This window comes from Lathyrus oleraceus, chromosome 2 (genome assembly GCF_024323335.1).
Source record: "Lathyrus oleraceus cultivar Zhongwan6 chromosome 2, CAAS_Psat_ZW6_1.0, whole genome shotgun sequence".
Taxonomy (NCBI): domain Eukaryota; kingdom Viridiplantae; phylum Streptophyta; class Magnoliopsida; order Fabales; family Fabaceae; genus Lathyrus; species Lathyrus oleraceus.
In genome coordinates this window covers 20,228,493-20,255,345 of record NC_066580.1, presented here as the reverse complement: position 1 = coordinate 20,255,345, position 26,853 = coordinate 20,228,493, and the positions used below count along the sequence as shown (strand labels likewise).

At 34.5% G+C, this 26,853-nt stretch overlaps 2 protein-coding genes across 2 annotated transcripts; one reads left to right on the top strand and one right to left on the bottom strand.

Moving 5' to 3' along the window:
• The first annotated feature begins 5,030 nt into the window (after positions 1–5,030).
• Positions 5,031–12,054, top strand: LOC127117759 (protein argonaute 1). The gene is made up of 22 exons (XM_051047868.1): positions 5,031–5,198; positions 5,335–6,122; positions 6,214–6,425; positions 6,532–6,681; positions 6,769–6,902; positions 7,023–7,132; positions 7,820–7,926; positions 8,012–8,150; positions 8,241–8,357; positions 8,515–8,622; positions 8,708–8,779; positions 8,876–8,998; positions 9,086–9,245; positions 9,345–9,604; positions 10,269–10,411; positions 10,525–10,587; positions 10,666–10,729; positions 10,812–10,947; positions 11,044–11,117; positions 11,196–11,290; positions 11,405–11,436; positions 11,535–12,054. Exons 2-22 carry the CDS (start codon positions 5,343–5,345, stop codon positions 11,750–11,752), a joined length of 3,297 nt encoding a protein of 1,098 aa, XP_050903825.1. The 5' UTR covers positions 5,031–5,198; positions 5,335–5,342; the 3' UTR covers positions 11,753–12,054.
• A 7,396-nt stretch (positions 12,055–19,450) lies between these two features.
• On the bottom strand, positions 19,451–22,067 carry LOC127117758 (uncharacterized). Its single transcript, XM_051047866.1, has 9 exons — positions 21,966–22,067; positions 21,790–21,864; positions 21,578–21,697; positions 21,289–21,411; positions 21,115–21,189; positions 20,934–21,022; positions 20,749–20,857; positions 20,584–20,652; positions 19,451–20,504 (listed from the first exon to the last, which is right to left on the bottom strand). The coding sequence occupies exons 2-9, from the start codon at positions 21,811–21,813 to the stop codon at positions 19,557–19,559; spliced, it is 1,557 nt and encodes a 518-aa protein (XP_050903823.1). The 5' UTR covers positions 21,814–21,864; positions 21,966–22,067; the 3' UTR covers positions 19,451–19,556.
• Positions 22,068–26,853: the final 4,786 nt, after the last annotated feature.

The window sequence follows — 26,853 nt, the reverse complement described above, 5'->3', positions numbered from 1 at the left end:
ATCCCAAAGCTAATGCATATGGTGAGAAGGGCATGAGGGATCTTAGGGTCAAAATTGGGGTCTTACAGTATGCATGTTGTGTTTGAGTAGTAACCTAAGATGTGGATTTTATCCTTTTAATTTTGAGTCGAGGTTCAGGGTGTTACAGCCCAACCCATCTAATCCACTTAAAAAATAGGGCGGGGTGGGCCAAGACGGGTTTCACATGCGGGTTTTTTGTTATTTTTTTTTACTTAAAATGAAAATTGGGCGGTGTATTGAGGAGATCAATCCACTATTTTTGTTCTCTTCAATGGTAACAAACTAAACTTTCCTTATTCTTATATAAATATAATCTCATTCTATCAATCCAATATTATATTTATTTCCATCTGTTTCATTTGCCGCCGTGCTTATCTCTCCATTTCACAATTGTTCTATTCGATCATCCAAGCCACCATGTTTATTTTGTTTTTCTTCCTCTTCATAGACACACATTTAAGATAAACTTTAACTCAATCTTTTTATTTTTAATATAATATGCATAATGAGACAAAAACTTAAGCACCTCAATGAAGTTTGTAGAGATGAAACAATGACACAATTTTTAGATTTATTGCAGTTCTAGTATATTATATTTATACTATCTTTATCTCAAGATAAGTTCAAGAAAAAACTTCAATTATTTTTCTGTTCAAGATATGACAATGTCTTTGAAGTTTTTGCAACTTTACTTGCATATGTTTGGATATTAGATTGATTATAGACTTTGTTATGCATACATTTTTTTCCAATAAATTAATTATTGATCTTTTTACTGACAACAAGTTGTTACGTATTTATCGATGGATGATGTTTCTTGACAAAAATAATGTGTTATAAAACATTAACGTAGCCCTTGTAGATAAAATTTATTTGTGTACAAAATATTATTTTTTAAAATTATTTAGCACCCATTAACATAGATCATTCTTTTCTTATTTATTTTCTTTCTATTTCTGATTTATATTTTTATTATTTATTATTTTGATTGGAAGTTCATTTCAATTTCCCTAATGTTAAGAAAATTGTCTTTCCTCGAACTCTCTGTTAATGATTTTTTTAAAATAAATTATGTAAGGATTTAAATTATAAAAGATTTGTTTTCCATGTCGGTCCGCAAACCCACAAACTCGTTAGTAAATATGTCGGATCTGACTTTTGAGTTCGGACCTTTAAGTTAGTCTACTTCGCCCTACCCCACTTTTGAATGAGCTTAAATAAGGTGAGCCTAAACGGGACAGGTCATCCATTTTGCCACCCTTAATATAATTTGTTTTCAGTATCGAATATAATTTCTACAACAATTTTTTTTCTGTAATTAGTTCGTATTTTGACTATTATTGATATTCTAATAGTAAAATTAATATTTTTAATAACTAATTATTATCATATAAGTGAGAGATTGTTAAATTAATTATTTAATTAATTAAATTATAAATTTACATAATTTATCATACTAAATTATAATTTTATAATTTCTCAATAAGAATATCTCTGCAAAACTCTATTTTTATAATTAATTAATTAATAATTAATAAATTAAATAATAAAAAGTAAATCTATAATCCCACTAAATCCATAAAGTTTCTCTCCAACTTCTCTCTATCCTATTTCTTTCTATTTTATAAATTAATTTAATAGTTAATTATTTTTTTAATTTTTTTCTCCTTTTCCTAGATATGTTTGTTTGAATGATTAAATATGTATTTTTTGGAATGTTATTCCCTGAAATATTACTAGGAGTTTTATTACTAATTATATGTTTGGTAAGTAATTGAAGTTTCTTGGAATATATATAAAATATATTTAATTTTACTTTAAAAAAATATAAAAGAGTTAAATTAATTTAAAATAGAAGGTTATGAGTGGTTATCTCTTATTTCCATAATAATATAAAATTCTCAGCCTTTTGCTTGAAAATAAATAAAATCAAATTCATGAGTAAATCATATTCTCATGAATAAAAAATATCCTGGTATAATTTAATAAAACTTAAAACAAATATGAGAGTATGATTTCCAACCTTACACATTCTTAAAAATAAAATTTAAATCCTTGAAACAAACACACGCCTAAAAATTTGTTACACATTTTCTTATAATTATTATAATTATAAAATATTTTTTAATTAATTTACTAATTAATAAATAATAATAAATAAATTAAATAAATAATAAAACAATAAAAAAATCCACTAATTACTAACTTTTCTCAACAACTTCTCTCTCGCATTTCTTTTTATTTAAATATAATTTAATCAAATTAAATTAATTATTTTGTTTCCTATTTTTTAACTATTTGAAAAACCATAAAACCACAAATCACGTTCTTTTATTTATTGTTTTATTAAATAATAAATAAATTTAGAAATTAATTAATATGCAGTAAAAGTGTAAAAAAATATATACTGTCAATTCATCAACATGGTCCGTTTGTATTACTTTATAAGTAGTAGGAATAAAAGTCAAACTTTTTGCGGTATCCAACGTCTCAGATTAACTGACGATGTCAATTTTTTTAGGCTTAATGCATCATTTAGTCCCTTAACTTTGTAAGAAGTTTCACTTTGGTCCCCTAACTAAAAAATATTACATAGTGGCCCCTTAACTTCACTCCCGTTAAACTATTTGATTATTTCCATTAATTTTTATTAAAAAAACCTTAAAAGATACAATAATGGTCTATTTATATCTGATGCGAAATTTATTTATTTTAATATTGTTGTAAGAGGGGAGCAGACTCTCTTCCCTCTTCTTCACGTGTTACTCTACTCTCTCCCATCAAAACCAACGCTTTCTTATATCCACTTCCTGCCAAGTGCTCAACAACACATCCCCTACCTCAACTAACTCCATTCTATCTTTCTTCTTCCACTCACCTGCTATAACTATTAAACACCATTGATCCACTAAAAAAACTCTATCCAACACATTATCCTACTTGCTTCTTCTTTTCACAAAAAAACATCTTCATATGAAATCCGACCACCACTGTACCACTTTATCACCTTACAACGCTACAACACAATCCGACCACCAACATCCCACATACGAAATTCGATCAGTATTTTATCACCTTACAACACTAGCCTCACCGTCGGTGGCATTTCGGCCACCACTATCCCACATATGAAATCCTCCCTCCATCACAGTTTCAACCACCGTACACCCTCACGTGTAAACCACTGCGGTTTTACCTCCGACCACCTTCATTGTGAGAACCACGCCTATACACATCTAAACCTTAGATCCGCCATGGAGGATGAGAGTGTAGTGGATCAAAGAAGAGGTTCGTGGCAGATCTGTGATGCATTGGGATCAGACCCACCATTTTGTTGAGAAATTATTGAGAGATTCAGTCAGAAAACGAATTTGTTTCTAGTTAGAAGTGCAAAATTTAAAGCATAACTGTAAACGGTAAACAACAATAACACTAATTTGAAATTTGAATAATCAACTTATGTGTGAGGGAAATTTTGAGGAAAATCACTTCAGAGTATACACTTCTAAACAATGTTGAATGTTAAAGAAAATGTTGTTGTGTTGTCTGTTGCTAGTTTCTTTCACTGCTCTAAAACAAAGTAATATGGAATAACATTAAGTTAAAATAAAATGGAATCAAGTTTGTTTGCAATGACGGAAGATGGTGATTTAACCGTAATTTGGAGTAGAAAAAGGAACATGATGGAAGATGGAAGAATATGAAGCCACAAACTAATGGAAGAATGATGAATAGTGAAAAACAAAAAGGAAGATGAACAACACCTGAGTGTTCACTGTGCTATTTGCATACCTGGCATGCCACCTTAGGCGTAATTAACGTTTTTCCACTCAAACTAACGGAAGGGGCCTGTGCTGTTTGCATACCTGGCATGCCACCTCAGGCGTAATTAACATTTTTCCACTCAAACTAACGGAAGGGGTCAAATAGTTTAACGAAAGAGAAGTTAAAAGACTATTACGTATCATTTTTTAGTTAGTGGACCAAATCGAAACCTTGCTTAAAGTTAAGGGACCTAGGAACTAATTATGCATTTTCTTTTTACTGCGTCAGTGTATTTCAATTAAATTCATAAACTTAAGGGTTTAATGGTCTGACTGGGCAGGATGAATGATCGTCATTTATTGACAGTATAAAGTAAAATTATACCGTCCGTGCATCACCCATTTTCTCTAAATTTACACCACATACCACATTGTTCACCGAACCTTAAGAAAAACTTAATAATAGCTATTTTAAAACTTTATTTTTGTGTAAAAAAGTTTTACACAAAAATATATCATTTTATTATATTATTAAAATAATTTAAAATTGTTCAGTTTTAACGAAATAAATTATTTATATAAAATAAATTTACAGTATCATGACATCATCCATTTTCTCTTATTTTATTGTATAGAAAATAATCAATTTAATTCTTATCGGAAACCATTGCTTCCCATTTCTTAGTTATACGAAAACCGTCTCATAAAACAACATTTTCTTCATTTTTTTTTATATAAAATTAAATTAAATTATGGATAATGCTAATTTATGCTCCAAAGATACATATTAAAAGATAAATATAAAAATAAATTCTTAGAAATTGTATATTAAATTTATTAAAAATTTATAATTAATAATTTTATTTATTTTTTCAAAACAAATTTTCTATTTTTGAATTTCTAAACGTTACCCTATAAGGGCACAAGTTAAGTTACACTTAAATTATTCACTTCGGTTCTCTAATCCAAGGTAGTGGAAAAGTTAAGCGTCTCTCTAATCCAAGGTAAAAAGAATAGGTTATATATGCACATGTAAAACCCTATTTCTAATTATAACCGACTCAGATAATTATTAACCGCTCACGCTAACATTAGTTGCTCAAGTTCTTCTTATTTTTTTTGATCATGTATGTGTTTCTCGTGCTCCAGTGATTTTACTTTAGTTTGTTAGGGTTCGATTTCGGGGAACTTTTCTTATGCTTTTGTTGGATTTCTCTTGCAATGTGTGCTAAGAGATTCTTGTGCTTGCTTTTTTCGATTTCAGTCGTTAATTTTTTCAAATTATTACCGGTGTCGTTGTGTTAGTGTCCGGTTCTACGTGGTTCATAGATTATTTTGAAAAATTGTATAGTACCGGTGTCGCTGTGTTAGTGTCGGGGTTCTCCTGTGCTTCATAGATTATTTTGAAAAATTGTAATTGGAAGCTTTGCTGTTTGTTTGATTAGTGTTTGTAGTGTTTTATTTTGGCTTCGTCTGGATGTTGTTATAAGTAGATAAATGTTGCAAGTTTCTATGGTTTTTTGTACTCATGTGTTTACTTTTTGTGCAGCCTGAATTATGGTTAGGAAGAGGAGAACCGACGGACCTGGTGGTGAAAGCTCTGGCGGTCAACACCCTGCCGAGAGGAGTGTTCCCCCTCAACAACAGGCTGCTGTGTCTGGAGGCGGAGGACCCCAAGGAGGGCGAGGCCGGGGTCCCCAAGGTGGACGTGGGGGTTATGGAGGTCGTGGGATGCCCCAACAACAACATGGTGCCCCTCCTGAGTACCAAGGAAGAGGTAGGGGAGGACAGTATGGTGCCCCCTCTGATTATCAAGGAAGAGGTAGGGGAGGACAGTATGGTGCCCCCTCCGATTATCAAGGAAGGGGTAGAGGAGGACCTCCCCAGCCCCAACAGCAGTATGGTGGCCCACCTGAGTATCAAGGCAGAGGCAGGGGAGGGCCTTCTCAGCAAGGAGGTCGTGGATATGGCGATGGCCGAGGTGGATATGGTGGTGGCCATGATACAGCTCCTTCTTATGGAGGCCCCGTCAGGCCACCAGCACCCGAACTGCACCAAGCTACCTCAGTTCCTTCTGTGCCGTATCCAGTTGCGGTGTCTCCTCCACCTGCACCGAGTGAGGCAAGTTCATCTTCGCATCCACAAGTGTCTGAAGTGGAACAGGATCTGGGACAGGTGACAATTCATTCTGAAGAGACTCCCGCTCCTCCGCCTGCAAGTAAATCATCACTGAGGTTTCCCCTTCGACCTGGAAAAGGGAAGATTGGCAAGAAGTGTGTTGTTAAGGCGAACCACTTCTTTGCTGAGTTGCCAAAGAAAGACCTGCATCAGTATGATGTGTGTTCCACTTTTAACTTGTATTACTATTTTCTTATCTCTTCATTTTATTTAATACTATTTGCTTGTGTTGTTGCTCTTGGTTGCTTAGGTGACAATTACTCCGGAAGTGACTTCTAGAGGTGTGAACCGAGCTGTTATGGCGCAGCTTGTGAAATTGTATCGGGATTCTCACCTGGGAAAGAGACTTCCGGCTTATGATGGCCGTAAGAGTCTCTATACAGCAGGGCCACTTCCTTTTATTTCAAAGGACTTTAGAATCACCCTGGTTGATGAAGATGACGACGGATCAAGAGGGAAGAGGTTTGCTTCATGTGTATTATCACCTGTTTTTTTTTTTCTTTTTCATGTTTAAATTGTGTCTAATTATTTTATTCTAATTTTAGTTGATTAATTGATTTTTATACAGGAGGGACAGGGAGTTTAAAGTTGTTATTAAATTTGCTTCACGTGCTGACCTTCACCACCTGGGTCTCTTTTTGGAGGGGAGGCAAACTGATGCACCTCAGGAAGCTCTGCAGGTTCTTGACATTGTTCTCCGGGAGCTTCCTACAAGCAGGTTCTTGATTTGGCACTTTTATTTTTGTTTTGAATACATTTTTTCACCCTATGTCTGCCGATGCTAATTACACTCGAAATGGTGTAGGTATTGTCCAGTGGGAAGATCATTTTATTCCCCTCTTCTAGGTATAAGGCAGCCTTTAGGTGAGGGGTTGGAAAGTTGGCGAGGATTTTATCAAAGTATTCGTCCTACTCAAAATGGACTGTCTCTGAACATTGGTGAGTTGTAGCTTGTATACCTTGTACTTTTTACCGTTGATTACCTATTTTATTAGTTTGCTTCACCATTTTTGCCATTGAATCAATTTGCCAATTTATCGTAATTTTTTTATAATGCAGATATGTCTTCAACTGCATTTATTGAGCCACTGCCTGTGATAGAGTTCGTTGCCAAGTTGCTGAATAGGGAAGTCTCACCCAGGCCTCTGGCTGATGCTGATCGGGTGAAGGTCAGATTTGTTAACGCCCTTTATCTATTAAAAAAATTATCTCTTGTTATTTTAAAACTCTTCATGATGTTAGTGAACATCATGAGCTTTACAAGCGGCATTGCCCTTCTTCACTAATGCGATATTGCTGGGTCGGGCCTTCGTCCATTGTCCAAGATTCCCCACTGCTGCCCCCGTGGGATGTTGTTGATCATCCGAAAAGACCAGCTAAGCATCATTGGTTTGGTCAGCCTTTACCTGACCAACTACCTAGTACCTTATACTACGCAGACTCATTAAACATCACTTTTAGCTTTCTTTAGGATTTGATCCGCACTGTTTGCAGATTCCCACGCATTACACACCCTTTATCAATTAAATTTTTATCTATTTTTATTTTAAAGCTCTTCACGACTCTTCATGATTTCGGTGAACATATGATTAAACTGCTAACATAACTGCTGTGAATCAAAGTATGCAAGCTCCTTTGATTTTGTTGTTATTGGTGTCCCAAGTTTACATGTAGTTGGCAACGCAAAAATCATTCAATTTTTTTAGTCTAGCTTATCTCTGAGATGTTTTACTCCACAGCAATGCTCTCTAGGAAAAAATGAGAATCATTTCTGCATTATTGCTCTCTAGAAAAAAATGAGAATGATTATTGTCTCAAGTCCCAAATTGAATACTTATCTTTATTTCTAATGACAGATAAAAAAAGCACTCCGTGGTATCAAAGTTGAAGTAACACATCGTGGCAACATGAGGAGAAGATATCGTATTTCTGGTTTGACTTCACAAACTACCAGAGAGCTGACGTGAGTAGAAGTAATAAGTGTTTTTCACATGCAGTATATAAATTCTTTTGCTGAATTTTATTTTAAATTTTTTCAATTATTGTAGATTCCCTGTGGATGAGAGTGGGACTATGAAGTCTGTTGTTGAGTATTTCTCTGAGACATATGGTTTTGTCATTCAACATACTCAGTGGCCTTGTTTGCAAGTGGGCAACCCTCAGAGACCAAACTACCTTCCAATGGAGGTAAATGTCTGCATAATTCTCTCCTTTTTGCTATTGTATTGTCAGGCCTGTCTACGTGCTGCTTATGGTAATAGTACATGTGTGATGTAGGTCTGCAAAATTGTCGAGGGGCAAAGGTACTCGAGACGATTGAATGAGCGACAAATTACCGCCCTGCTCAAAGTCACATGCCAACGTCCACCAGATAGGGAAAATGACATCACACAGGTCAGTAGAACGTTAATGCATTGGTTCTTTAATGCATGTTGGTATGTTCGATGTAGGTTTGGCATAACTGCTGTCCATTAGGATTTCTTGTTTTGAGATGAATGTTTAGTGTTGCTGTTATTCTGTAATTAATGCATCAAATGGTTGTTTTTTTCAGACAGTACGTCATAATGCCTATCATGAAGATCCTTATGCGAAAGAGTTTGGAATCAAAATCAGTGATAAGCTTGCTCAAGTCGAAGCTCGCATCCTTCCTGCACCATGGGTATTTTTTCTTGGGACAGTTACAATTTTTATCTGAATCTTTTATTTGTTTATAATTGCAATTTTTATCATTGTATCCCTTACAGCTCAAATATCATGATACGGGTAGAGAAAAGGATTGTCTACCCCAAGTTGGGCAATGGAATATGATGAGTAAGGTACTTTGTATTTTCTTGAGCTGCACATGCTGGGAATTTCATGATGAGTAATGCCAGTTAAATTTGAAATATTAATGCGTTTTCTAATTATTTCAGAAAATGGTCAATGGGGGAACAGTTAACAACTGGTTCTGCGTAAACTTTTCTAGGAGTGTGCCAGACAAATCTGCACATGCCTTTTGTTGTGAGCTTGCAAATATGTGTCACATATCTGGCATGGTATGTATATGTTTGCCTGGGTGTCATTTTTACCCATTCTTTAGCATCTAAAACACTTAGTATTTTAATATTGATACGTGCATTCAGGCATTTAATCCTGAACCAGTACTTCCTCCACTTAGTGCTCGTCCTGACCAAGTAGAGAAGGTTCTCAGAAGGCGCTATCATGATGCCAAGACCAAGCTGCAGGGAAAGGAGCCTGACTTGCTCATTGTCATTTTGCCTGATAATAATGGTTCTCTTTATGGTAAATGATATTCTGACTTATACTTCAAATTATCCTCTGTAGTACTAACCGGGCCTGTGGATAGCATGCGACCTTAACATTTGATAATTTGATATGCAGGTGACCTCAAGCGTATTTGTGAGACTGACCTGGGGGTTGTTTCCCAGTGTTGTTTGACTAAACATGTTTTTAAGATGAACAAGCAGTACCTTGCAAATGTTTCATTGAAAATTAATGTTAAAGTTGGGGGTAGGAATACTGTGCTTGTTGACGCACTTTCACGACGCATTCCTATAGTCAGTGACAGACCTACTATCATTTTTGGAGCTGATGTGACTCATCCTCACCCTGGGGAGGATTCAAGTCCATCAATAGCAGCTGTATGTTTTTATATTTGAGCTGTTTTTAGTTTGAAGCAATGAAGCACCGATACGCCAAAAACTCTGCCGAATCGTATCCGATACGCCAATATGGCACCGATATGTATCGAAGGAGTATCTGAATTTATTTTATTTAAAAAATAAATTAAAAAATTCCGATACGGCGGCGATATGTCTCCGATACTCCCAGATACGTGATTTTATTTTTTTTATATCAGATTTTCTTTTTAATGACCCTTTATTCCCCTTTTTAAATGACCCTTAGATTCTAGTCATTGTCTTTAATATCCTAATTAATTCTTTACATTATAATTACCATTTTTTAAAATTGGTTTGATTTCCCAAACTTCTTATCATTACTAATATTTAAAATTTCATTCATATTAATTATTACTTACTAATATTATTGATAATAGAATATTTTTATTCAGAATAATACTTTGCTTGCCACGTTTCTTTCATTTTCTCCCGACCTTATGAACTAAATTTAGAAGCTGGTCAACGTACCTACGATTTAACTAAATATTTAATTATAATTTTAATATTCGTATCTTATCTAGTATTTTTTTATTAGTGACGTATCGCCGTGTCGTATCCGTGCTTCATTGGTTTGAAGCAACTCAAGGTTGAATATATATTTTGTACTTTTTTCCATTTATTGTAGGTTGTTGCTTCTCAAGATTGGCCAGAAATCACCAAGTATGCAGGTTTGGTTTGTGCCCAAGCACATCGGCAAGAATTGATTCAAGACCTTTTCAAACAATGGCAAGATCCAGTCAGAGGAACACTGACTGGTGGAATGATCAAGTACTGTCTTTAACTACCTATCTTATGTAGTCTTTTTAATCTAATGGACATATATGAGTTGCTTGCTGGATGCTGGTTTTTGAGTTTTCTTTTTTATTTTATTTCTTTTCTAGGGAACTTCTTATATCATTCCGGAGAGCAACTGGTCAAAAACCTCAGCGCATCATATTTTACAGGTAGTGTTATGTTTTAGTGTTCAAGTTCATCTGTGTTTGATTTTAAGATAACTTTCTAACTCAAAGGTGTACTTGCAGAGATGGAGTTAGCGAAGGGCAATTTTACCAAGTCCTGCTATTTGAGCTTGATGCAATCCGGAAGGTAATCTTTTTTTTGCATGACTGTTTCAGAAATTTCAGTGAATAATTTATTCTTATTGTGCTGACTTTTTTCATCCTACCAGGCTTGTGCTTCACTTGAACCCAACTATCAGCCTACTGTGACTTTTGTGGTGGTTCAGAAACGTCATCATACTAGGCTCTTTGCCAGTGACCACCGTGACAAGAGATCTGTTGATCGCAGTGGCAATATATTACCTGGTATTTAGTTTACTTTATATTATAAATGCCGTTGTAATGATTTTTATATTCATTAGATTGATCCCGGAGCATTCTTCCTTGTAAATAATGCTGTAGGAACTGTTGTGGATTCTAATATCTGCCATCCGACTGAGTTTGACTTTTATCTTTGCAGTCATGCCGGAATACAGGTAAACTTTTGCTTCTGTTGGTGTAATTATTTTAAGTTGGATTATTATTGTACTCTTATGTTCAAGAGATTTTTGCAGGGTACTAGCCGTCCAGCTCATTATCATGTTTTGTGGGATGAAAATAAATTTTCTGCTGATGAATTGCAAAGTTTAAGTAATAACTTGTGCTACACGTAAGTAACCAACTAGTAATGTGTTGGTGAATTGAATGTATGCTGCTTTTTTTTTTCCCTTCATTTTTTCAAATATGAAATTAAATCTGGGCTTGTTCTTATTATTTTCTGCAGATATGCGAGATGCACCCGTTCTGTTTCAATTGGTTAGTTTCTCTTGAGCCATATAATATGAAAACTGAGTCGGGTCATCGTAAAATTATGTTGCATGTTTTAACAGTTTTTGTATGTAAAATAATTGCAGTGCCCCCTGCTTATTATGCTCATTTGGCTGCATTCCGGGCAAGGTTCTATATGGAACCTGAGACTTCTGATAGCGGATCTATTGCAAGCGGAGCAGTTTCTCGTGGTGGAATGGCAGCTGCCGCTGGGCGTAGTTCACGTGCGCCGGGGGCAACTGCTGCTGTTAGACCCCTGCCTGAATTGAAGGAGAATGTCAAGAGGGTCATGTTTTATTGCTGAGAGATAATATTTGAAGTTTGTTGAAGGACTACCGAGATCATATTTGAAGTTTGTTGGAGGAAGTATCTGATACTCATCTAATCTTCTGGTATTAGTGGTTGCTTCGAACAATTGTGTCGTTTTATCCAATTATCTGTTGTCTTGGATCATTCTTGATGAACAATTGTGTCGTTTTATCCAATTATCCGTTCTCCTGGGTCATTCTTGATTCAAATTATGTTTATTCTTGAATTGAAGACTATGTTTCATTATGTTAACAGTTTTTGGATTTATTTTGAATTTTATGGATTTGTTACTATCAATGTCATTGCATGCCGCGTCATAATTTCTCTCTAAAATGAATTCAGAATTTGAGTTTTCTTTAAAGAACCAATTATCCTATGCACGATTGCACAATGTATTTGAATTTGAATTCAAGATCTCTAATTTAGTTGGCTATCATTTCATTCAAATGCTCTTATATTGGGGAATTTGAGTTTAATACTTCATTAAATTTGATTTGTGTCGGGTATGTCTCGTTCGCACAAAAGAGGGGTAGGGATGTGTTTGCACTCTCAAACGAACACGTAGTGTTTCAGTTAAGCATAAGAAGCAAGATAATTAATCTAAGCTACACAAGTAACATTTCACCCTTAACTTGCAAAAAGAAGCTACAATGGATTAATTAAGGAGATTTATTAAGGAGATTGTTTCAGTTAAGCATAAGAAGCAAGATAATTAATCTAAGCTACACAAGTAACAAATGTCAAGTTTCACCCTTAACTTGCAAAAAGAAGCTACAATGGATTAATTAAGGAGATTTATTAAGGAGATTTTTTTAACGTATCCTATATGTTTTTTAACCATTATGCAAAAATATTTAAATGTTTTTAGATTTCGAAGATGTATCCTATATGTTTTTTAACCATTATGCAAAAATATTTAAATGTATATTTACGGAATAATGCCGGGGATCCATCTAAGGAACGATTTGGAGCTTGTATCGTGTCATAACTCTTCATCTCTTTCATTTCTCATATTTCTAAAAAAAATTCAAAATTCTCAAATTTATTCTCTTCAACAAGTCCAAAATCAAGCAAACAAAACCAAAAGAACTTCAATCAACATCAAAAACATCATCGAACACTAAAAAAAGTGAAAAATGGTAAGTTTTTTGATATTTTGAATAGTTTGAATTTTTGTGTAAATGAGTAAAAATTGATGTATAAGTTAGGAAATGAGTAGAAATTGGATGATCGATATTTTAAACGTAGTGTAAAACATAATAGTTGGTTGAAAATGATATCAATACTACATTTTTTTTTGTTTTCATGCTTGCATTGTCGCCATTGACGTAACTTCTAAGTTGCAAAAATTCCAGAGATGAATCTCCATAATTTTTCAATGTTTTATTTTTTCAGCAACTGAAGATGCATCTTCGGAATTTTCTCTGTTATTTTTTCGTTTGTTTTTGTTGCTTGTGGTGTTGTATGCTTGCACAAATGGTCTGTTTTGCTTTAACTTATAAGCATAATGGTTGATAGACACGATTGATTGACTGAGGTACATGAGAGTTGCACAACACACATCAGTGCGGCGAGAGAATAATCAACAGGTTTCAGAGGCTCCTGGTCCCTATGGCCATGCAGAGTCATCTATTTTTAGAGCTCGTGCTTCTCCTCATGCTTCTCCATATTCTTCTTCCCATAGGAGACGAGTTTCACCTACCGACACATCACTCCCTCCATCCTCCCGCAGGCGCCAGATTTCACCTATTTAGGTGTCTGAGGTACCTGAGTCACCGGAGGCACCACTGCCACCTCCTACTGCAGATGATGCTGAGTCAGTGCCACCACCGAAGGGTGAGGCTGATGCGGATGCTAAGACAGAGGCATTTGGAGGAGGCCTTATAGATTTGTCACTACTGCCTATGTACCCAGACCATACTGCTAGACATATCTGGGACAAAAAGTTAGCAGTAGTTGGATTCATTCTTTTTAATTTATGTTTATTTTAATTGACAAATTTGTGACGTTGATTTTTATTTTTTTCAAGACCGTGATCCGTTGAAGTTTATGACATAAACATCTCTCATTAAAATCAATCAACTAACAAACATTTGCTACCCAGAATTACGTAGTTTTGAATTCTCCATTGTACCTAGGGATATGTAGGAACGAGATTTAACGTCTCGTCAAACACCCTAATAAAAAAAGTTCTAGTCTTTTATTTTTATTTTTGTAAATAATTTTAATAATAAGAAGAAACTCGTACATTTTTAAGCTGACATTTTTCCAAAACTAATTAAGCGGCTCCCATTGGTTACAATGGATGTTGCGGGGTTCTAATACCTTCCACGCGCATAACTAAACCTAAACTTGAATTTGGTTGCGATGACCATATTTTTGTTCTTTAGGGGTTTTTATCGACATTTCCCTTTATAAAATAAAACTTCAGTGGCAACTTTCATTGATTTCGAGCGTTCATACGCTCAGGTATTTTTCGAGGTGTGACACCAACCACTTTACAACCAAAAGAAAGACCTTAGTGATCTATGATTCATAATGTTTCTTTTAGTATTGCTTAGATGAAATAAAATATGTTTCTACAGTTCATGCACTGTCTAATTATGAGGAAAATACTAGCTATTGGGTGATACTCAGTGAGATCATGATTATGACGAATAATTAACTGTTGATCTAGACATGTTTTAAAGACCCACTTTAGTCAAGAAAGTAGCTTATCTTAATGCTATGGTCTGTGGGTATTTATGACGGTGGTCATGAACTTGAGTTAGAAAGAATATCATGTCATAAATAAATTATTTTAAAAAATTATTGACCTAGTCATTCAACATCTCATGAAACATGCATTTCAAAATTTATGAACCATCTGAATGTATTTTGCTTGGGGTTAAACAAAATTATAGGTTAGGGAGAGTTTATAAGTTCCAAAATTTTGTAAAATACATAAACACTTATTAACTTATTTTACAAGTAATCAATATAAAACACTCAATTTATCATTGAAAAGTAATAAAAACACCAGTTTAGACTTTTTACTGGCACATTAATAAAAATAGGTGAAAAGAACTTAAAAATCACCAAGGAGCATTCAAAGACCTTGCCATGACAATTTTCCTACAAGTAAGGCTCGCTAGGCAATCACATGCGAGAGAAGACTTCAAGGATAATTTACTTCATGGTGAAGAAATGGTTTGTACGCTAGACGAAGATGGGCGGTGTACCTAGCGAAACCATACAATTAAGGCAAGTTGTTGGACAACTGAAATTTCTTAACCTAGAAAGCTGTAGGGGCGCTAGGCAAAAATAGGTGGTGCGCCTAGCAAGCCTACCTTTATCAATCCTATAAATATGAGGGCTAAATTTAGTTTAAAGGCAGTTTAAATGAATTAAAGGTAGTCTAGAAAGGTACCAGATTCACCTGAATCTTAAAAGAAGAAAAGAAAAGGAATATTAAAGGTGGAAGCACTACTCGAGGGATCACTGCATATGTTATTCCAACTCTTTCTTCAAGGGATTACATGTATAATTCCGATGAGTAAGTGTAGATAAAAATCTCTTTTGTTGAGGGTTAGATGTAGTTGTCATTACACTCATGTATTAATTATGATCACGGTGTTTTATGTAATTCTAATTAAGCTTTAATATTGATGATTCTTCATTCTTACTAAAACATGCTCTCATGGTACAATTAGACATGTGAGGGGTGTTGGGTTACTAGATCCAAATCTCCATCTGTTGGATGCTAATGTCTAGAGACAAGGTTAAGTTTAATATCACACCGAGTATTGATAATTGAGATCAATATCTTTATTCATTATTGGAACTTAATGTTGTTGTATTTAATAGAGCGAGATACCGTTTATTAGGTAATACAAATTGATATCATATCGTTGACATCAAAGATGAGCCATGATGAGAGTAACATGTGGGAATAGGGATGCCAATTGGATTCATCCCAGTGGGCACCTGAAAATGTTACCCATAACGGGTAGGGTAAAAACCTGCAAAATGGGTATGGGCATGAGCACATGCAATTACCCAAAAAATAAGCGGGTATAGGCGCGGGTACGAGTACCTTAGTACCCACCCCGCCCCATACCACACAATATATTTATATTTTTATTATTTTATATACATGTTAATGTACCAATTTTATTAAATACACCACTAATAAATTTGTACGTATTTTAATATAAATGATTGTTTATTTCATAAGTCAACAATATCATCCTAGAGTTTTTTTTAATATTGTTAATAACTTAAAATGACATGATAAAATATAATCGCTATATTATTATTTTTAATTATAAATGCTAGTAAATGAGTATGAGTATGGGTACTTAGATAGCCATATGGTACATGTACGGGTACATATGATGGTGGCCACATAGATATGAGCTCGGGTACATGGATTTTTCAAACCGCGGGTATGGGGACGAGTACTATAGTACCCTACCTAAACCCTACCCATTACCATCCTTATGTGAGCGTATTAATAGTTGGGTAGAAGAACATATTATTGGCCAATGGTTATACATGAGGATAAGTATGATGAAATTAACCCCAACAAGTTTCCTCATCGTTAGCACTAAAATCTAAATTTATTTACTGTCATTTTATTTTCCGCAACCAAACAACTATAAACAACCTTTTGCTTAGAATCATAAAAATGCTTGAACATACTTCAAAACACAACCAGTCTCTATGGATATGATAGTACTTGCTATTTTCATTGCAATATTTCTCGAGAGAGAAACTTCGCATTTTCAACCAAAGTTTCTGAGTACTCGAAAGAATCCACGGCAGTCTCCATATCCAGGAATGAATTAGGAGTGCGTCCGGTATCCTATAGGTGCCGACTCCACTCAATTGTAAGGTCATCAAACTGTTACTTGAGCTTCTCTCTCTCTCTCTCTCTCTCTCTCTCTCTCTCTCTCTCTCACACATAGGAGACAATAGGGAAACAAGGCATCTCTCTGGCCAACAACCCTGAATGCTAGAAAGTCGATGCCTAACAAGTTTGGTAAGCCAATTCGACCAATTCCCTTTGTCGAGCTTCCTCGGAAAGACCCAAGAAATAGGTATAATCTTTATAAGAAACTAAAGTACTCGATGTATAAGCTCCCCCAACAGCAAACTTACTCAAAATTCTAACGAAGTGACAATTTTAAGAGTTTCCTTCCTTTATTTCCGCATTACATCCTCGCTAAGCGAGAGTGACAACACAAAGTTGCTATTGGTGTCGATTTATGGGTATGTTTTCCGATTCCAACGACTTTTGATTACTGTTCGATGGTGTTCGATACGATAATTGATCGGTTGGAGTGATGTGTGAATATATGTTGTGGAATGTATAGATAATTGTGTAAATCATTGTGTTTATTTAATGATGAATTGATGTTAAAATGTTTTTAGCATGTTTTAATATTGTGTAAATTCGCATTTGATATGGTTATGCTGTTTGGTAAAAATTTTGGTGATAATTTTGGTGATAATGCATGTTGTTGAAAATCATGCATCATGGTGTACAAACTTCAGCCCCGTTTTGATGTGCTCTGGTCAGATGATGTGGATTCAGGAGCGAGTGACTGGTTTCATATGAGATCAGTGAAGCGTTACTTATGGTGATAATAACGATTTGGTGTGCTATGGTCTTATGGTGGAGATTCAGGAGCGAGATGAACTTGTGTTGTCCATAATGGTACCACATGCATAAGTGTCACGTTGTGTCGTGAATCACATTTCATATATATATGTGCATGTTGTTATGATTGAGTGTGAGATTATGGTGATGTTGATTGTATATTGAATGTGTGTTATGTTGTACGTTTTTCTACCTTCGCATTATTTACACTGTTCATATTGAATGTTATTTCTCACCCATTTACTTCATGTTGTATACTATGGATATCTTGCAGATCATTAGGATTAATCTTTGTTGCTGTGTATGGAAGGTGACTTGTTGAAGCTACTCTTCTTTTCGTTATTTATTGCTTTATATACATGAATAGTTTTTAGTTCTCTGATCGTGTAACATCGGGGACCGGGAGTTTGTTATACTTTATGTTGATGTCGATTTTGTTGGTTTGAAGTTTATTACTTTATTTATGAAATTTTTATGAAATGTTTTTCCGCTGCATAGTTTCAAATGATTTGTTGTATTTTTAAAGGGTTATCGTTAATGACATCTTAAATTGTCGTTTAAATCTTTTTAAATAAGTTTCAAAGTTTAGGGTGTTATAACATCCACCATCCAGCAGATCTGAATGCTCATTTCCAACCGTTTCCTTGACGCCTTATCGGACGGGACAACTCCACCAACAGAGCTAAACCCTTACAAAAGGCCACCAACTAATTTTTCAAGTATAACTCCTCTTAAGACATGTCTCCCTCTTTGTAAACATATGATCCTGCCCCCGTCAAGTAGTGACTTTGGTTCAAATATCAAAAGACGTTCGAGTACAAGGAGGGAAGACCAGGTTCATAGTCGTAGATCTTCACATGCGCTTCTTCGTTCATAGGAGTAACATCGAGAAATCTCGAAATATTGATCTCAAGGATTGCATGATATTATAGGGTTTTATATTACTTCAGTTGATTAAAAAGATATTTGGGAAGGGGTTAAGATTGGTTTGTTTGCAATAAGTAAAATTAGAACAAACTTAACAAAGTAAAAAATAATATGAGACAGGTGTGTAAATGATGAGAGTTTGCTCTTGAATTCTTTTGTGTCCTAAATTAATCTTGTAACAACTAAACCTTATTCCTAATGATCAACGATTCTCTAAAATATATATTCTTAATTCCTTAGCAAAGAAACTTTTAATTTTAAATTGATTCCCGTGACTTTTAATAAATCATCAATAAAGTTAAACAATTCAAATAACAAGAACGTTGCAATTTTAAGTTGTTATCCCTAAATCTAGGTGATAACTAAAAGATGTTCCTATAAAACATTACCGGTTGAAATTCTTTCTAACATGTAACCATATTACAATTTACGATTGATCACAAGGTAAAGAGAATTAAGAATGGATATAAATAAATCATACTTAGTCATTACAAATATTAATTCTAAAATACAAAATTATCATATGTAATTACTCATCTATAACTACTCGTAGCTTGAACAAATTACATTGTAAAAGTAATGAACATTACACACTAATCACAAGTTAGGAAGCTTTAATAGACATGGTAAAGCTTAGAAAATCCTGCAATACAAACCATTCCTTTCCCAACACATAACATTACTTAGAAAATATCCTTAATAATTAAAAACCTCATGGACATGGCAAAGTTTGCATAATCAACTAAATTAACATTCAAAACACAACTATTATCAAATTTTATGAAAATAAGAGGATAAAATATAGTAAAATGATGACTAATCAAAAACAAAAAGAGAAAGAATTAGTGAAGAAAGAAAGTTCGAGAATGACAAAGAGAGAAGATAATAATCTCTCAAAATCCTAAAATGACAAGGGTGAAATCTTGGCATATAGATTGAGTGAGAAGAACATAGAAGAAATCTCTAACTCTTGAAACCATGTTAAAAGATAACGTGTATAATTGAAACAAAAGAAAATCGAAAGAATAATAAAATCATTATTGAATAACTCAATTTGAAACAAAAGGTTTAGACTCCATTCTTTAGGCATTGATCTAACTAAATTAAAGGGTAGAGTTCTAACTAAAACTCTAACTAACTCCCTAATATTCTCTAACATATCAAAAAACATAAAACATAACTTAATTAGAGTCTAACATTGGCCAAAAAGACCAATCAAATACATTAATCAAAATGGAGGGGTTGCCCTTAAGATTACGTAGGCTTTTTCATGACTTTCCAATTCAGATTCAGTCTCAGGTATCTCATTTTCAATACTTTTCAACTTTACTTGACCATCAACAAGGTGATGGTAAATTGATCTAACTTCTTTGTTCATAGATGTGATCTTATCATTGTGTTGATCTTGAATCTCAATAATTTTGGCCCTATCACATTCTAGTTCATCAAGCCTAGCTTTAAGATCAGCAATTTGCGCATCAAGAGAGTCGAGTTCGGCGTGTTGGTCCGGAAAAGAAGCCTTTAATGTCAATATCTCCGCTCTTGTATTCTTCAGTGCTTCATTATCTTGTTCATTGTTCTTTTTAGTCGACTCCAGCTCTTTTTTCAAATTTTCAAGCTTATCAAACATTCTCAGAGTGTTGTTGACAAGACTAACAACAATTCTGACTTGTTCTAATTGCGAAGAGGAGAACATCTCAGCATTGGCGTCGATTCTTTCCTTGACTGCATCGACGTCAACTTTTACGATGAAACCTTTTCTAAATTTTTCAAACAAGTCTTCTTTAAACGCAATGTCTCTCAATTCTCGAAGAAGTTGTTTAGGGAATTTGGGATCTTGTTTCGAGACGACTTGCCCCCGGAAAGAAGGTTGGTATTGTAACGAAATGGTAACCCCTTCTGTCAAAACTCGGTCGATCGCTGCAATGGCATCCTCGTCGATCATACTGTCAATCTCTTTAAAGTTTGTGCTAATGAAATTTGAAGTTTCGGCTTCCGTATGACTCTCACTTTCCGTCTTTATGTCCTCTCTTGACTCCTCCTGAACTAAGGGAGGTAAAACAACCCCGCGATTGTGCACATATTTGAAGTAAGATGGCACATCAGGATAGCGAAAATATTTTCTATCATCGATTGTCAGAGCTTTCTGAAAGCATAAAATATCACCATTGTCTAACTGCATTCATGGAAAAACAAGTCAATTACAGAAATTTAGTGTGCAATGCATCATCTCAGGTATGAACTATGAACTATACCTCATTTTCTAGAAATGTTAGTCTTATGTTAACCGGCTCACACATGAGATTTGGTTTAAACATAATCTCCTGAACAACAACAAAACAAAGGCGTAATCAATTAGTAACGCTGTATAATTCAAGGAAGAATAACAAATTTATATTAATGAGACAACACTAATCAACCTCATAGAGTTCAAGTTCTTCGTCAAGATCATAACCAGCCAATCCATTTAACTTTCTTAACATTTTTGATGGCCTGTGATTCAAGTTCGCGTAGAGCCTTCCAACGTAACTGTCATAGAAAGAAAAAAACACATCTGATGTTAACTATATGGTTCACCTTAATCACACAAGAAAGTACTCAGTACCTTATCTTCTCTTTTTGAGGCTCATATAGCTTGAAAAAGAGTAATATATCATCCTTCCCCTGGCCGAGTAGTGGAGCGGGAGATAAATCCTGTAAAATAGTATAGTTCGTCGATAATTCTACTTTGAATGATGTTTCGTGCTATCAAACTATAGTATACAACTTCATAATTTCAATGTTACCGGACCACGCTCCACTTCTAAAAACATTTTTATTTCTGTTTTGTGAAATTTGTGTAGCACTTTCAATTCTCCAACCTGCAAAATATAGAGAAATCTGGAAAAACCAATACGAAAACCAGCAATTGTTATACTATATGGTAAAGTTTAAAGATATAAGAGATCTTATGAATTTACAGTTCCTTCTTCCTCGTTGCGTGTCAATGCCCGATATGGACGACATGTACTGTTTCGACGGTTTGCCAATACCCAATACCGCTGTAAATGAGCTGGTACGTGAAACGTTTTAGCAGCCTCTTCCTACATATCATATATTACCATCGAAACTGAAAAATCAAACTTGTATAACGACATATCATATCATATAATAATATCCATTAGCATTGCATGCGATTCATTACAACATGATGAAACCAATCTTTCTCTTTTTTTTTTCTTTCTCTAAGAGTGTAATCGATGATGATACCTTGAAAAAGTTAAATGTGGTCGAGTTTAGAACACGGAAACATGTCACGTTTTGATAGTCTACAAGATCAAAATAAACCTCCTTTCCAATCTGGTTTACAAGATCTTCCTCTTTTGCCACCTAACAAGTATTAAATATATATACAATCTGATTGAACAATTAACAGCATGACACAAACAATACAAATATCTATGGAAGCAAACTTTGAGTACCTTTATAACAGTGCAGGGGTCCATTTCTTTAATTTTGTGCTTGTTTGTTTCTTCTTGTTCTTTCTTCAAACTCGTCTGCATAAAATAAAGATAAGAAATCAAAACATGTAAAACGGAAAATGCTTTCTAAATATGCGAATGAAAAGAAGAAAAAAAGCAATAAACACTTGTAGTACCTAAGCAACTTTTGTGCTATGCTGTGTTTGAATCATTGTCTGGAATGCTAAGAGGAGTGAAGTATTGGATGGAATATAAAGAACAAGAAGTTGTTGAGATTTGTTTTTTAATATGTTTATTTTTAGATTTGGTTATTGTGGTTCTGTTTTTCTTTTTTTCTGTTAGTTCGGATCTTACACGTTGTTTCGGATCTTAATAAGTGTATTACATATTATTTTATATTTATTATGAGTTTGAGTTTTAATACTTTTAATTTCACTTTGTATTTAAATAAATTTGTTGAAATGAATGGATTAATTAACATCAATACATTGTTTTAATAAATATATTAACAGTTTATTTTAATTTATATTTTCTAAATGTATTAACAATTTATAAGTAAACATTCATGCTACTAATTATTAATATCAGTCCTATTAAGTCGACTTATTGTAAGATGAAGGTTCGAACTTTTGAAAGTTTAGAGAAGCATTAGAAACTATAATATATATATATATATATATATATATATATATATATATATATATATATATATATATATATATATATATATATATCCCTCCTCCTCTCTCTTCCCTCCCTCCCTCCTCTCTCTCTCTCTCTATATATATATATATATATATATATATATATATATATATCCCTCCCCCTCTCTCTTCCCTCCCTCCTTCCATATATATATATATATATATATATATATATATATATATATATATATATATATATATATATATATATATATATATATATAATCTCTCTCCCCCTTTCTCCCCCTCTCTCTCTCTCTATATATATATATATATAGAGAGAGAGAGAGATATTTTAAAAGTAAAGAATGTCAAATTTTATAAATCTCTAATCAAATGGTCATCTAGGAAGCAAACACTTCTTAACAAAAAAAAAAGGCAAACTAAAACTACATTCCACTATACACTTTCTTCATCACAAGGGACATCAAAGAAAGTATCCTAAAATGGTTGACCTATTTCCGTGGATTGTTTGATTTCAACAGTTTAATCAAATCAGGATGAGGTATTTCATCAACAAAAAAGAAATTCAGCCTTTCCTGTGTCTTACTTCATCATCTTATCAATGCATCCCGGAATCTCGAAAAATAATCCACTGCCCTCTGGCATGATCCTCACTCTACTTGTCAAACACTTCAAAATTCCTCTTGATGATGATGAATCTCTTGTTTTTGGATGCTCAAAATTTTCCAGCAAAAACCTCTCCCATATGAAAATTCCTCTCTACAAAATTGAATATGACAAAGAGGATAATCTCATCATATCCTCTTTCACTAAATTTCTCAAACGAAAAGTTCTAGTGATGAGCTTTAAAGTGTCTAAGAAGAAGAAAAGGCTTCAAATGGATAAACCTCAGATACCTTTTTTTTGGCTCTGCAATACTTTCCCAACCTACTTCATCTGATGATGAACAAGATGTTCTCATTTTGGAAGATCCTATGGATAATGACTTCCTAGCTATTGGTTCCCACAAATAAGATCTTACTTGTTGAATTGTAATTCCTTGTGTCAAAGCAGGTTGTTAGACAAAAGTAAAGAAGTGTCAAACCACCTAGTGTGTTGAGTAGTGTTAGCTATTTTGGGCTTTTATAATTTTGAGCTTTTATAGTTTTGAGCTTTGCCTTGAGGTCCAAGTTAACCTAAATCTATAAATAGAGGGAGTAACCTTTATTTTCAAATAGAGGTGAATAGAGTATTCATAACATATTGTATTCACAGTATTTTGCAGTTGCAAAGTAAATAACAAGTTTTCCACAGTTTGTGGGCAGAGAGAAACTCTGCAGAATTTTATTACTCTTCTCCTTCATCGTTCTTTACTTTCTTTCTCCATTGTCCTTCTCTCTTCATTGCCATTGTATGGGTAATAACAATCTTGTTCATCAAGATTGATTGAAATTCTCCATAGATTTTGGGGGGATTTTCCAACATCGGGTATCAGAGCTCCGGTTAATCGATTCGTGGGAAGAAAATCACCATGACAACGAATCATCCAAACAGGCATTTTCCAGCAAATCTTCCGATTCTCAAGAACAACAATTATGAGAATTGGTGCAAGCAGATAAAGGTTGTGTTATGTTATTAAGATCTTTGGGATCTTGTGAAGGAAGGAGTAGCAACGCTTGCAGAAGCCGCGACGAATCAAGAAAATGCTGCACATAAAGAATTGAAGAAGAAAGATTATAAAGCTCTCTTTATAATCCATCAATGTGTTGATGCAGGTAACTTTGAAAAGGTTAGTGATGCAGAGTCAGTGAAAGAAGCATCGAAAATTCTGGAGAAATCGTTTGGAGGCGCGGAGAAGGTGAAAGAGGTGAGGTTACAAACTCACAAAAGAACGAATGAATTGCTTCAGATGGAATACAATGAAAGCATAACTGATTTCTTCACCAAGGTTACGAAACTAGTGAATCAAGTCAAGGTATGTGGAGAGGTGTTGACATCAAGATCTGTTGTTGGAAAGATCTTGAGGTCGTTGGCTCCAAAGCTCGACCATGTGGTAGTAGCCATAGAAGAGTCGAAAGATTTGTCAAAATTGACAAAGGAAGAGCTTCAAGGGACGCTTGAATCTCATGAACAAAGAATGGCTGAAAGAGCTGCAACAAAGTCGAAGAGTGATATGACTTTGCAGGCTCAATCAGCAAAAGAAAGAAAAGGCAAAGGTAGTTGGAATGACAACAAAGGTAGAGGAGGTCACAATAATTTAACTGGTCGAAATCAGCAAGAAGGAAACTTGTCGAATCAGAAAAAATCCTGGAACCAAGGCAACCAAAGAGGTGGTGTTGCAGGTAGAGGAATAGGTGGTGGTCAAAAGTCAGACAAGAGTCACATTCAGTGTTACAATTGTCAAAGGTATGGTCACTATTCTAGTGATTGTCCAGAAAAGTAGAAGAATCAAGAAACTTATGAATGAATACACATAACTTTCTGGAATAATCATCAGCTATGGATATAAAATACCTTACTCCTGAATGTGATGGATACCTTGCAGGCCTTTAAAGATCAACGTGAATGTAGTCAAGGGATCCATGTGTTCTTTGTTTGCCATTATTGAACTTCACTCTGCAAGATTTTCCAAGTACACAGGGTTCACAAAACTTCAGCTTTTCAAATTTGTCTCCACCAAGTAGATTTTGTTTCCCCAATTCGACTAGACCCCTTTTACTGACATGGACCAATCTCATGTGCCAAATTGATGTCTTCAACAAAGGTTTCGTGGATGCAACATCTGCAGAACCACTGACAACTTCAGCCTCAATGGTATATGTCATACCCCGATTTTGACCCTGAATTTTTTATTTTTGTTTGGCGTTTGGCCTAAAGTTCATTTGCATACATTCATTCCCAAATCCATATTTTGTGATAAACATTGGTTATCTAGCCTTTTGATCATGGTGCTTTGTGATTACAAAATGGATTTTAGTTATTTGACTTTTTTTTTTTTTTTTAATTTTTAATTTCAATTTAATTTCAAAGTAAATCTAATTCCAAATTTCAAGTTAATCTTAATTGTGTTTTACTAATGATTCAAACTCTAATTGATTTTAATTTCCAAATGAATGTTAGAGTTGACATCAAAGTAATTTTAACCAATTATAGATTGATTAGATTTTAATTGGTTTTGTTGGTTTTTTTGAAACAAAAGAATGGAAGTCATCATAATTCAAAGTTGTGTATAATAGGTTACATGTGATCATGACAGTATTTGAATTTTGAAATCCTTACACAAACTTGCTTCATCCTCTAAAATAACTTGCTTCATCATCCTTTAAAAGACACATCATGAATAAACATTGCTTAAATAAAGCGCAAAAGTTGTATGGACCTCACGTCCCTACATTGACCTGCCAATAATAAGTTCAGACGGTGCATATATAGGGCCATCGACATTCATACAGGAGTAATCAATATAACAATAAAGTGTGAAAAATATTTTGCAAGAAAAGTGTGATAATGGCATAAGGAAAAGGAAGAGTTTGTGTCACAGGAGGTACAGGTTTTATCGGTTCATGGAATATCCCGCTTAAGAACTGTATACAAGTCAGAAGTTCTAATACAGAATCTTACAAGCTACAAAATTGTCTCCTTATGAGCCACAGGAGATCCTAAAGAATTTTAGGCAGAAGAATGAGAATGCATTGGCATCTGAGACCGATGCTGCTCGATTTGTCAAGGATGCAGTTCTGAGCACTAGGAGAATATTTTGCACTACTGGCAGTTGGTTGCATCAAACAGCGATTTTCTCTCAAGCTCACATCATCCACAATGAGTACAGCAAACAATTTCTTCGTAATGAAGTGCATAATGCCGGAGGTTGTATACTTAGCTCCAAAACCTGCTAAGATGTTACAGAATAGTTGAGTCACCGTCGGCTGCAACAGAACCGCATATGATAAGTCCAAAACATTAAACTGCTATCTAACCTTCCGCAGAGCCTAATTGCAATTCATTCTGCACTGATAACAACTGCTTATCCGGCTTACAATGATAGCAAAAAGCTTGCGACACCCTTTGATTTTGGGGCTGAACACAGGAAGCCTGCAAGAAAAAACCAAAACAGCAACATCAACCAAACCATGACCAGACAGGCTTTGTACACTGATAAGTTTCAAAGAAGAGATCAAAATCATGTGGTACCACCGGAAGATGTTGCAAGTTTGAATAAAAACAACGTTGATTTGGGAGGGGATAACCGCGAGGAGAAGGGCTGGTGCTTCAAGAGGGACTGATGTGGGCCGCGGAGATTCTCGTGCTCCAAGGTACAAACTGTTGAAAAGGTATCCGTTGTGCTTTGTGATGATATCTTTCAAGGATTCATATTCAACTCACCATCACAAATATCAAACAGTATCAAGTAGAAGAC

What these genes read in the sequence shown, in the direction of transcription:
- LOC127117758 (XM_051047866.1), bottom strand. Translation starts at nt 21,813, where the DNA reads ATGGACCCCTGCACTGTTATAAAG. An exon ending in CCACATTTAACTTTTTCAAG is followed by an intron (nt 21,412 to 21,577) that starts GTATCATCATCG and finishes TATGATATGTAG; the next exon opens with GAAGAGGCTGCTAAAACGTT. An exon ending in CCTCAAAAAGAGAAGATAAG is followed by an intron (nt 20,858 to 20,933) that starts GTACTGAGTACT and finishes TTTCTATGACAG; the next exon opens with TTACGTTGGAAGGCTCTACG.
- LOC127117759 (XM_051047868.1), top strand. Translation starts at nt 5,343, where the DNA reads ATGGTTAGGAAGAGGAGAACCGACGGACCTGGTGGTGAAAGCTCTGGC. An exon ending in GCATCCTTCCTGCACCATGG is followed by an intron (nt 8,623 to 8,707) that starts GTATTTTTTCTT and finishes TATCCCTTACAG; the next exon opens with CTCAAATATCATGATACGGG. An exon ending in TAATAATGGTTCTCTTTATG is followed by an intron (nt 9,246 to 9,344) that starts GTAAATGATATT and finishes TTTGATATGCAG; the next exon opens with GTGACCTCAAGCGTATTTGT.